The sequence below is a fragment of the Xyrauchen texanus genome, chromosome 3 (assembly GCF_025860055.1).
Source record: "Xyrauchen texanus isolate HMW12.3.18 chromosome 3, RBS_HiC_50CHRs, whole genome shotgun sequence".
Classification (NCBI taxonomy): Eukaryota; Metazoa; Chordata; class Actinopteri; order Cypriniformes; family Catostomidae; genus Xyrauchen; species Xyrauchen texanus.
In genome coordinates, this window is record NC_068278.1 from 25,394,327 (window position 1) to 25,406,102 (window position 11,776).

General features: G+C 38.4%; 1 protein-coding gene across 1 annotated transcript in view; it reads right to left on the reverse strand.

Moving 5' to 3' along the window:
• Nucleotides 1-8,774, reverse strand: part of LOC127632491 (death-associated protein kinase 1-like) — a 108,003-nt gene extending 99,229 nt beyond the window's left edge. Inside the window, exons 1-2 of the mRNA XM_052111089.1 lie at nt 8,639-8,774; nt 7,841-8,005 (exon numbers count right to left, since the gene is read on the reverse strand). Of these exons, the coding sequence (XP_051967049.1) occupies nt 7,841-7,902 (62 nt within the window). The 5' untranslated portion in view covers nt 7,903-8,005; nt 8,639-8,774. The remainder of the gene's footprint in view (nt 1-7,840; nt 8,006-8,638) is intronic.
• Nucleotides 8,775-11,776: the final 3,002 nt, after the last annotated feature.

The following is an 11,776-nucleotide window of genomic DNA, read 5'->3' on the forward strand; positions in this document are numbered from 1 at the left end:
TGTTTGACTTTCATCTGCAGAACACAATCAAAGATTTTAGAAGACCATTTCAGCTCTATAGGTCAATTCAATGCAAATGACTTGTGGCCAGACATTTCAAGCTACAAAATGGACATTAAGGGATCATAAAGTTTTCCATACTACTTACAGTGGATAAATCCATGTCCTCTGAAGCGATTCCGTAAGTTTTGGGTGAGAACAAACCAAATTGGAACTCATTTTCACTGTATATCTTGCCATTGCAAATGTAATCTCTAGATACGATCATGATTTCAAGCTCGATTTGACTTTCTATTGCTTGATGCATGTGCAGAGCTCTAGGTGGCGCTATAGGAAATGTAATCGAGCTTCAAATCTTGATTGCCAAGGAGACTGCTAATGTCAAGATTTATAGTCAAAAAATTAGTATATTTTGGTCTATTTGGAAGACACTGATGAAACCAATGGAGTTATGCTGCATTTATGTGCTTTTTGGAGCTTTTAAAAGGTCTATCCACTTACATTGAGTTTACCTACATAACCGCAGTATTCTTCTGAATATCTTTTTTGTTTGTGTTTTGCAGAAACAAACGGAAAAAAAAATGGAAGTCATACACATCTAGGATCGATTAATTTTCATTTTTAAACAAACTATCCCTTTAATGGCGCATTTAAGACACATCAGAATGATCATATTTATGGGATGAGTGTAAATGAACACCACAGTCCATTAAAATTGGAACATTGAAGGAGGGAGTTGATGACCATAATAGAGACTTGAGAGGGTGGGCTCTTTTAGTTGGGCCAATAAGCAACCACCCATAACACCCTGGCAACTGCATATCAATGTGCTAAAAATTGATTTAAAACAAATTAACAGCATAGCAACAACCTGACAACCATCTAGAACACACTAGCAACTGCAGAGCAATTTCCAGGAATAAAAACACAGAAAACAACTTCGCAACAGCATAGTCACAACCTGGCAACGACATACTGTAGCAATGAGCTAAAACACAGAGCAGATCCCTTTGACAAATACATAGCATGCCCTAGCAACCATCCAGAAAACCCTAGTAAGCACATACTGTAGCATAAATGTGCTAGAAAGCAAATATAACACTATAGCAACCAACAGAAAACTAGTTTTGCCTAGGCAAAGAATATTCATCCATCTTCATAAAATATAAAAATAAATATTGGACATTTTCATGAGTGTGGTACAGCAATTTTTCATACACATCATATCTTGTTTAAATGTAAAAACAACAGGCAGGAGACTGATTGCACATAACCAAACTTATCAAATGAATTAGTAAAAAAAAACATTTAACTTACAGTAGTAGATTCTTGTCTTCCCCAGATTGTTCTTTTTATTCAGATTCATGATTCGCTTAGCGAATCAGACACGTGCCTTGGTGGCTTTTTTCATCTGTTCTTCAAAATACCATCAAGTTTGTTTTTTCAAGTGTGCGTCTTTGTGTCTAACGGCATTCCTTGTCTTACGTCACCCCGAGACGTCTTTCAGTCACCTGCCACAGTGGTGGGTAGATAAGCAAAATTACCAGCCAATGTGCATGATATACCCACATTTGGCAGGTGCTAAATTCATACCCCGATTAGCAGGCAGCCCTGCTGTCATGGAAACCACCAGCAATGAGGCTCTGTAGCTACTAGCTAGCAGCTAGCTATCTGGGTTATTTGGCATTGTTGTATATCGAACAAGACAGTACTGACGATGCAATACAGCTAATTTAATCAAAAAGATGTCACACACAACTTATGTATGATTAAGTCCTAAACTGTGTGTACTTTAAAGTTAGCTTAACCTCTGGAGTTTACTTGTAAACAAGCAAGTTATGTTTAATTCATTCTTGAAGTCTAACAAACATGTTCTGCCCCATTAGTATGAAATGTATGCTGTGATAAATATTGATTTCAAACGATATGAAGAACAAATAAAATAATACTGAGATAATATTTTTTGGCCATATGGCCCAGCACAAATACCCCCCCCCCCCCACACACCCCCACAAAACTCACAGGCTATATACATTTTGCCAACTTTTGCCATTGTAACAGAGCTAAGTGTCTGTCAATTTGTATGGACTAAATACATCATTATTAATATAGGATGTTATGATAAAGACACAAATGAAGCATGGGCATAATTAAATATTTATTTATACTGTATAACCTTTATTGATTGTTGTGTTCATGTTGATATTGATTCACAGTGTCTCTTGAAATAAAGGAAAATGTATTAAAATGTATAAATGAACTCTGATGATCTCTTGTAGATTACTTTCAACACATTTAAAAAACTGTTTCCACAAAATCCAATACTGACCTCTATAGTGTACTCCTGACAAAAAAACATACAAAAAAATAGACCAGAAATATTGAAGACTCGTGCTGCACTACACAGATTTCTGTCAATGTCCCTGCCCCTATTACGGACCAGAAAGTAGCAAATCATAGATCAGGAATATTTAAGTAAAAAAAAAAAAAAAAAGTTAATATTAAATCACCCAAACTTCCTGTTTCAGTAGGAAATCTGGGAAATCATCAACACAGGACTGGAAACTTTGCATGTCAAGATGATTTCATAGGGTCTTTATGGCAACTCATATAGTCAAGAAAGTACGACTGCTAGTTAGACCCCAAATTTCAAATTCAGCCATCAGGACACTGCTCCACCTACTCTGAGGACCACCCGGAGCAGTTCCCATCAGATGAATAAAGAAACCTCCTCACTTAAAGAGTTTCCATTGGCCAGAGCCTCATAAGCCCCATCGAGAGGGCCTGTGTGTTTAACCTTACAGCCCGAGTAGCACGCAAGCACCGTATGATGTGGGGCTATTTAACGCTTCAGTGCTGGGCCTGGGAGGTACGCTTAACCACTTTGATGAGGTATCAAAGCCAACCACTAAATATTGGTGAGAAGGGCAAAGAAATTAATAGCTGATTTGAGACCATTGAACGGTGTTTTTGGATCTGATTTGAGATTCTGTTCAGTGAGGGAAGGAAGAGTGATTTTTATTATGCATAATAGAATAGAAAACTTACAAACTTGCAATGTGTTTCAATGGTTGGTGGTCCCATTGTTTCCTTTCAAGCAGTGTTTTGTAAGCAGGGTCTTAGATGAAGTACCTTCAACAAGATGAAATTCATTCATTGGCTAATATCAATAGTGGGCTAGTAAGTCCGTAGCATAACCTTGGGCTAGCCCTAACTAATCACTACTCATGAAGTTGTCATGGTGAGACCATAATATTCAAATGTAGGTCTTCATAGCCATTCAAATATTTTTGAATATGTAAAGAATAAAAATCATGTGTGATGTTCCCTTTACATGTTCAAAATATTTGACATTACAAAAAAACTATGAGCAATGTGTCCTTCACATATTTGAAAACATTACAATAAATGACAGCATAGGCACAAAATACACAAAACAAACAGAAACATTTGTAACAATTATTTCAAACAGATGTCTTTAATCAAAAATACAAGTGACAAGAGATTACCAAAAAAACAAAAGGTTAGACAGTTGACAGTAGCATTTATTCAATCTTCATGAATACACAGATTGAGGACCAGTATTTTCAAATTACCAACCTCAAAACAATTTAAACAAACCAACACAATTCTTATGTGTAATGAGACACTGCTCCTCTACTACAGGAGCAGCTTTATTCAGCAACAACTTAATTTAACTAATCATTAGAACTGGTCTGAATGTGGCTTATGGAGCCAATTATTCAATCAGTATAACCAACAGATGCTGACATCCCTCAGGAACATCTTAAATATTCTATTGAGGTTCCCTCAGTATGTTGCATTATACAACTGATTAAACAGAGCCTGGGCAATGTTTCAGCATCCTATAGACTGTTATGTGAGCACTAACACATACATTATTTCTCTTCAATACAAAAGAGCTGATTTCCCACAACCCACACAAGGAGCAGACTCATCCATCAGAGCGTGGTGATTTATCGCCCACACACACACACAACAGTCAATGGGAATCTAAGAATCTGCATTCTCATGAAAACCAGTTCAAAAGAAAATCCATCTCCTGACCACCAATGATGAAATATTAAACATTTTATAACTCAACTGATATATCAAGAGCCAAAGCAACATCACAAACCCACTGCATTAATGTAGTGTCTAAGTCGACCGGTCAAGAATTTGAGATATCTGACAAAATGAAATCAATTAAATCAAACAATGACTGGATCTCTTAAACAGACAAATTTAAAGCAGAATTGTAATTGTGAGTCATAGCAGACTAACCCAATTTATCTTGATCATGAAGGGAATATCAAATCTCACAAAAGACATCAACACACCAGACCTTCACAGTTGTCTGAACCCCATTAATCAATAAGTGCAATGACAAATAGGAACCCTCTGGAGATCCTCCATAAACCTTTTCCATGACATGGTTTGGGGGCTGGTTCCTGGGCCAGTGCAAACTCTCGAACCATTATGTGCATTCCATCGCAGAAAAGGCTGATACGGGGTTGAAAAACTGGTTCCGCACCAGCCTCAAAAGATTGCTAGCCTTTAAACAGGAATTAAACAGCCGATTACATCAGTGGGTCGAGGTGGGCCGGAAAAACGTGTGGTGACCAGGTAAAGGTTTCCAAACAATAACAGTTTGGCTAGCTAACGTCTGCAGCAAGGAATACTTATTTACTCTTTAACAACAACAAAAGTGGCAGTGGACAGAGGAATAAAAATGTTCACTACGATGTCTTGGACCCTGGGCTCAGACACCAACCAGCCAGCTTTTTTTTTATTGATTTGCCAACTTTTTTAGCTTGCCTTACACTCTTCGCGTCTTACTTTGTGCATTGTTTTTGTTCATTAAGGGGATTTTTGTCCAGCTACTCACTTAGTAGGGGTGTAGCGATCCATCGATCGGAATTGATGCAGGAGTCAAATGCATCAAACAATGATACAATGTCATCGATTCAATGCGTAAACATCAATGTATGTATTTTTTAAGAGACACCTTTATTTTGACACATTCCAGCCATGTCCGTAAGTATTTTTGTCATGCAATGCAGCAACCTGATGATAATCATTTCTGAAGTCACGGCAGACTTTGAGGTATCTGCAAACGTTAGATCGTTTGCCACGAAAATCGATATAAGATCATATCCTGATGAAACTTGTGATTTACACCCCTATTAATTAGGAAGATCGTGACTATATGTTAAGTAAACCAATGGAATTCTCAAACATCGTAAACGTAATATTATTTGCTATGGCAAAAATCCAAATATAACCATCTGCTACATGATCATGCGGCCTGCAAACTATATTTTGTGTCCCGTGTAATATTGTCAATACATAAAATTAGTGAGTGTGTATGATTTTTTTTGTATCAATTTTCTAGAGCATTAACAGTAATTCTCAGTACTGAAACTGCTGAACCGTTATTAAGGAAAAGAAACGGCAAACGGATAAAAACAATGAATCAAACTACAAATCCGTGAATATAAATCTGATCATAAGCCACTTTATATAACATGAGTGCGTGGTCAGTCTGCACGCGTGCGTTGATAACAGTTTGTGCATACTCTGTCACTTTAAACATGCATTGGCTGAGTCTCTCTTCCACACATGCTCACTGCCATAGCATGAATCAACCGAGTGTCGGGTCAACTCAGAGATATATGCTCGTTGCTAACAGTAATAACAGGAAACAAGTTGAGTTGACACATGCTCCCAAATGCTTAATTTTTAGTGATTTGTGTTGCCTAAAAATATTTCTGAGAAGAGTGTAATAGATAATGTCTCACTGAAGCTAGTATTTGATATAAATGCCTTGTTTTTAGGGCACTCCATCACTGGTGTGTGTTGTCTCTGGCAATCTTGTTGCACAATGTAATTACGTTGGATTGCATTCTGTATATTTAAATGTCCACAAAAACAGGAGTAAAAGCTGTGCACAAACACTGTGTCATGCCATGTTCATATGTGGGCAGGTTTGGTAGTCATGTAAAACTATCATGTAGCCACGTAACCCGTTAAGTTTGGTTCTCAAATCAGTGAAAAAGCCAGCCGGCTTGCGATAGGCCCCAGATTGCCCTGCCCAAGAACCAGCAGAGCACAGGCTCTGGAACGAGACCCAGCACCATTTTGGTGGAAAAGGGGTACCAGACACCCCTCAAGGGAGCCTCAAATATCCTAATAATTATCGCAATGAACTTTATTATATACACTGGCGGCCAAAAGTTTGGAGTTATGTACAGATTATGCTGTTTCTGAAGGAAATTGGTACTTTAATTCACCAAAGTGGCATTCAACTGATCACAAAGTATAGTCAGGACATTATTGATGTAAAAAAACAGCACCATCATAATTTGTAAAAAAGTTGTTTTTGATCAGATCTAGACAGGCCCCATTTCCAGCAGCCATCAGTCCAACACCTTATCCTTGATTAATCATGTTAAATTGCTAATTTGGAACTAGGAAATCACTTGCCATTATATCAGACACAGCTGAAAGCTATTTGGTTCATTAAATTAACCTTAACATTGTCTTTGTGTTTGTTTTTGAGTTGCCATAGTATGAAATACTCTGGCATGTCTTAAGGTCAATATTTGGTCAAAAATGGCAAAAAAGACCTGGCTTTTCCTAGAAACTCGTCAGTCAATCATTGTTTGAGGATGAAGGCTATACATTGCTTGAAATTGCCAAAACAACTGAAGATTTCATACAAAGGTGTACACTACAGTCTTCAAAGACAAAGGACAACTGGCTTTAACAAGGACAGAAAGAGATATGAAAGGCCAGATGTACAAATAAACAAGAGGATAAGTACATCAGAGTCTCTAGTTTGAGAAATAGATGCCTCACATGTCCTCAGCTGACAGCTTCATTGAATTCTACCCGCGCAACACCAGTTTCATGTACAACAGTAAAGAAAAGACTCAGGGGTGCAGGCCTTATGGGAAGAATTGCAAAAAGCCACTTTTGAAACAGAAAACAAAAAGAAAAGTTTAGAGTGGACAAAGAAACACAGACATTGGACAACAGATAATTGTAATAACAGGAAAAGTGTGTTATGATCTTAACCCCATTAAGCATTTGCAGGATCAGCTAGACTGTAAGGTGTGTGAGAAGTGCCCGAGAAGATTGTCAGATCTATGGCAAGTGCTACAGGAAGTGTGGGGTGAAATGTCACCTGAGTAACTAGACAAACTGACAGCTAGAATGCCAAGAATCTGCAAAGCTGTCATTGCTGCACATGGAGGATTTTTTTATGAGAATTATATTTGAAGTTCTGAATTTTTTCCCAAATTGTAATAATAATTTTTCACATTATTAATGTCCTGACAATAAATTGTGATCAGCTGAATGCCACTTTGGTGAATAAAAGTACCAATTTCTATCCATAAGAGCAAAATCTGTACATTATTCCAAACTTTTGGCCGCCAATGTATTTTTAAGAGCGTTGAAGTATATTCCTTATGATGGGGTTTCCGAAGGAACAGTTCTTAAGAGTTCTTGTAGGAACTGAAAGTAAGTTTCTCAGGGAAGTGAAAGGGTGTCTGGAGGATCTCCAGAGGGTTCTGCCAGTGTGGCAGCTGTGGAACCCCAAATGGTGCCTCAAGTATCTTTAAATTTTTACATTGAGAGTGACAACCAGATTTATTTTGGTTGACATTTCAGTCTTTAACAGCATTAAACACTCCATTGTTGCATTTCATTGAATGATCCATTTGGGCTGAATAAAATGTGATTTCTTTTTTTAAATGTGCATTTATCAAAACAACAACTACATTAAATAAATGTCCCCTCATACCCAAAACATGGTGAGAAGCCCATTACATACCTTCCGAGCTCATCTCCAATATCGTAATAATCCTCCACATTCTCCTGGTTGAAAACAGTCATGGTGCAGCTGGGCGCTTCTTGCTCTCCAGGGGAGATTCCCAAATCAGCATCCCATCTCTGTCAACCTAATGACAGTTTGTGGCGAACCCCTCTCATATTCGCTCTGATGGAGAGAGAGAATGGGTGAGAGAGTGTGACTGAGTGAGTGAGTGAGTGAGTGAGTGAGTGAGTGAGTGTGTGAGAGAGAGAGAGAGAGGGCGTGTGAAGGGAACGCGCATGAAAGCCCCAGCGATGTGTAAAATGTTCAGTGTATACTTGACCCGTTACCACTGGTTGTAAATCCTCGCCTCTGCTCTTCTGAGGTCCTATCCAGACTTACCGAATGTCAACCACGACGTGGGTGCGCTCGGACGGGTTTTTACCAGTGAGTGTAAACGAAACACCACAAGAAAGAAGGTTACAGTCCTTGTAAGCACTGAGGGGAAAGCAGTATACCGCGCGTGGTGTTGCCAAGTGAACACAGCGCTGCTTGAGCAGCTCTTGATGATTCGTAACCCTGAATTCACCGCGGCAAAAAAGAGACAATAAAAGCACCATCGAAGAGTTGGTGGTTGACACCTGGCTTGAAGTAACACATCTTCGTTACATGTACGTTTGTCCCTTTGGGATTTCATTTCATATCAATAAAGAAACCTGGCCGTATTCTTCACTACTCACGATCTAAAAGACAGCGTAGAACGCGCTTTCACCCGGAATATGCCTATTACTTACATAAAAGCGAACAAAAGTAGCTTACCTTTATATTTCCATCGTTGTCAGTGTCCAGGCAGCAGGTATGGTCCAGCGTTGAGAGATAAAACAGCATAACCTTCAAGAGAGACATGGAAATGGTGTGTTGCAGGAAATGGGAGGATTGTAACAATGTTGAAAGTGCGGGGCTCTCAGGATTTTAATACGTCAGTCTGAGAGGGCGCTGTAGAGCAATGCTCATAATTGCCATTTCGGTCAATATTGTACAACTGTGAATAGGTGGACAAACGTCTTTTAAGTGATTGCTTGGAAAATCTCCGATTGTCATTTTTATGTGGGTGGGTCAGGATAAGAGAAACTTGAAACAAATATTAAAGGGATATTCCAGGTTCAATAAGCTCAACCGACAGCATTTGTGTCATTATATGAATTACTACAAAAAATATTTTTTTGTTCGATTTGTCCCTCCTTTTCTTAAAAAAAGAAAGAAAAAGAGAGATATAAATCGAGGTTACAGTGAGGCGCTTACAATGGAATTCCATTAAGCTTAACTTGAACCTGGAATATTCCTTTAAACAATTGAAAATACATTTTCATTGACAATATAAACCTGCCAGATTCCCCATATTTGTAGGCAATTATAAACGCACATTTTTGATGAAAATCTGTATATTTCACATGAAAATGCCCAGTAGTGTCCAATATTTCCACACTAATGCATGTCAGTGTCATCATGAGGAGGCTTTTAAAATAATTATGATTTAAAGATTATAATGCTTAAAACCACTATCATGTTTTTAGAACTACTGAGAACAGTGGACTGTGGACTGGATTATGATACATTAGCACCATCTGCTGGTACAGATATGTATTGCTGGTGCTGATGTGCCCTCCTACTGCAGGTATTTTGTTGTTGTCAGAACAGGAGTCTGTGTAAGCAGAATCAAGTTTGCTTTGAACACCAGCTGAGAGTCTGGAACACATATTTAGACTATATTCAGTCATGCAGAATTATTAAAAAAGTATTTATTTAACTTTCCTACATAGTGGTTAGTTAGTACATACACTCACCTAAAGGATTATTAGGAACACCTGTTCAATTTCTCATTAATGCAATTATCTAATCAACCAATCACATAGCAGTTGCTTCAATGCATTTAGGGGTGTGGTCTTGGTCAAGACAAACTCCTGAACTCCAAACTGAATGTCAGAATGGGAAAGAAAGGTGATTTAAGCAATTTTGAGCGTGGCATGGTTGTTGGTGCCAGACGGGCCGGTCTGAGTATTTCACAATCTGCTCAGTTACTGGGATTTTCATGCACAACCATTTCTAGGGTTTACAAAGAATGGTGTGAAAAAGGAAAAACATCCAGTATGCGGCAATCCTGTGGGCGAAAATGCCTTGTTGATGCTAGAGGTCAGAGGAGAATGGGCCGATTGATTCAAGCTGATAGAAGAGCAACTTTGCCTGAAATAACCACTCGTTACAACCGAGGTATGCAGCAAAGCATTTGTGAAGCCACAACACACACAACCTTGAGGCGGATGGGCTACAACAGCAGAAGACCCCACCGGGTTCCACTCATCTCCACTACAAATAGGAAAAAGAGGCTACAATTTGCAAGAGCTCACCAAAATTGGACAGTTGAAGACTGGAAAAATGTTGCCTGGTTTGATGAGTCTCAATTTCTGTTGAGACATTCAGATGGTAGAGTCAGAATTTGGCGTAAACAGAATGAGAACATGGATCCATCATGCCTGTTACCACTGTGCAGGCTGGTGGTGGTGGTGGTGGTGTAATGGTGTGGGGGATGTTTTCTTGGCACACTTTAGGCCTCTTAGTGCCAATTGGGCATCGTTTAAATGCCACGGCCTACCTGAGAATTGTTTCTGACCATGTCCATCCCTTTATGGCCACCATGTACCCATCCTCTGATGGCTACTTCCAGCAGGATAATGCACCATGTCACAAAGCTCGAATCATTTCAAATTGGTTTCTTGAACATGACAATGAGTTCACTGAACTAAAATGGCCCCCACAGTCACCAGATCTCAACCCAATAGAGCATCTTTGGGATGTGGAGGAACGGGAGCTTCGTGCTCTGGATGTGCATCCCACAAATCTCCATCAACTGCAAGATGCTATCCTATCAATATGGGCCAACATTTCTAAAGACTGCTTTCAGCACCTTGTTGAATCAATGCCACGTAGAATTAAGGCAGTTCTGAAGGCGAAAGGGGGTCAAACACAGTATTAGTATGGTGTTCCTAATAATCCTTTAGGTGAGTGTATATCTTCCAGTAATATTTGTAGTAAGAACTTTCATCCTCAGGTCCACAGCCATAGACGGGTCTTTATTACCAAGATTCAATAAATATAAATATGAAAAATAAAAATAAATAAAAATAAAACAATGAGTATGAATCTACATTTTGACCAATATCAAAACTTTATATTTTGCTTTTGTAAAAAAATTAAGAAATCAAAATAATGTCTATGATGTTATCACAAAGCTGCTCTTTGACTTTCCCCTCCAGTTTAATAAACACTTTAATGCTGAGTTTAGTACAAATATATGCATTTCCTCAAAGTAAAACCACACAGCGTGTTGATATAAACATGGCTCACTGCTCATCACTGACAGCAGATCATTATTAGTCAGAGTTACTGTTTTTATATGTTTTGATTAATGTCTGCCTACAAGAACGGAAGTGTTGACAAGCAAGGTGGTTGGGTTTCAAATGCCAATTATTAACAGCCTTGAATTGATGACATCAGACTGACTGATTATAAAATCTGTCATCAGAATTGCACTGTCATGATAATTAGCTGTTTATAGTCTTATGGAACTGACAGAAGGATGAATATAGACATACTTCCTGTACAATCTCTGTGTGCTTTTGTCACTGACACTTCTGTCATCTCTATAGGCTATTTAATACCTCACATATACAAATTTTTATAGTGGAAGAATTTAGTCCTGTCAGCGATCTGATATCTGATTCCTCTTTATTTAAAATGTATTTATTGGTCATGTTTGGTAAAGTGTAACTTATACCATACTGCTCCTACTATTTCAACAGTATGCATACTGTGTGCAGTATGGAAACTTTTCTGCATGCATGGAATACCCAAATGATTACCAGATTAGCTATAATGCCAGATATGACAGAACATACTTTA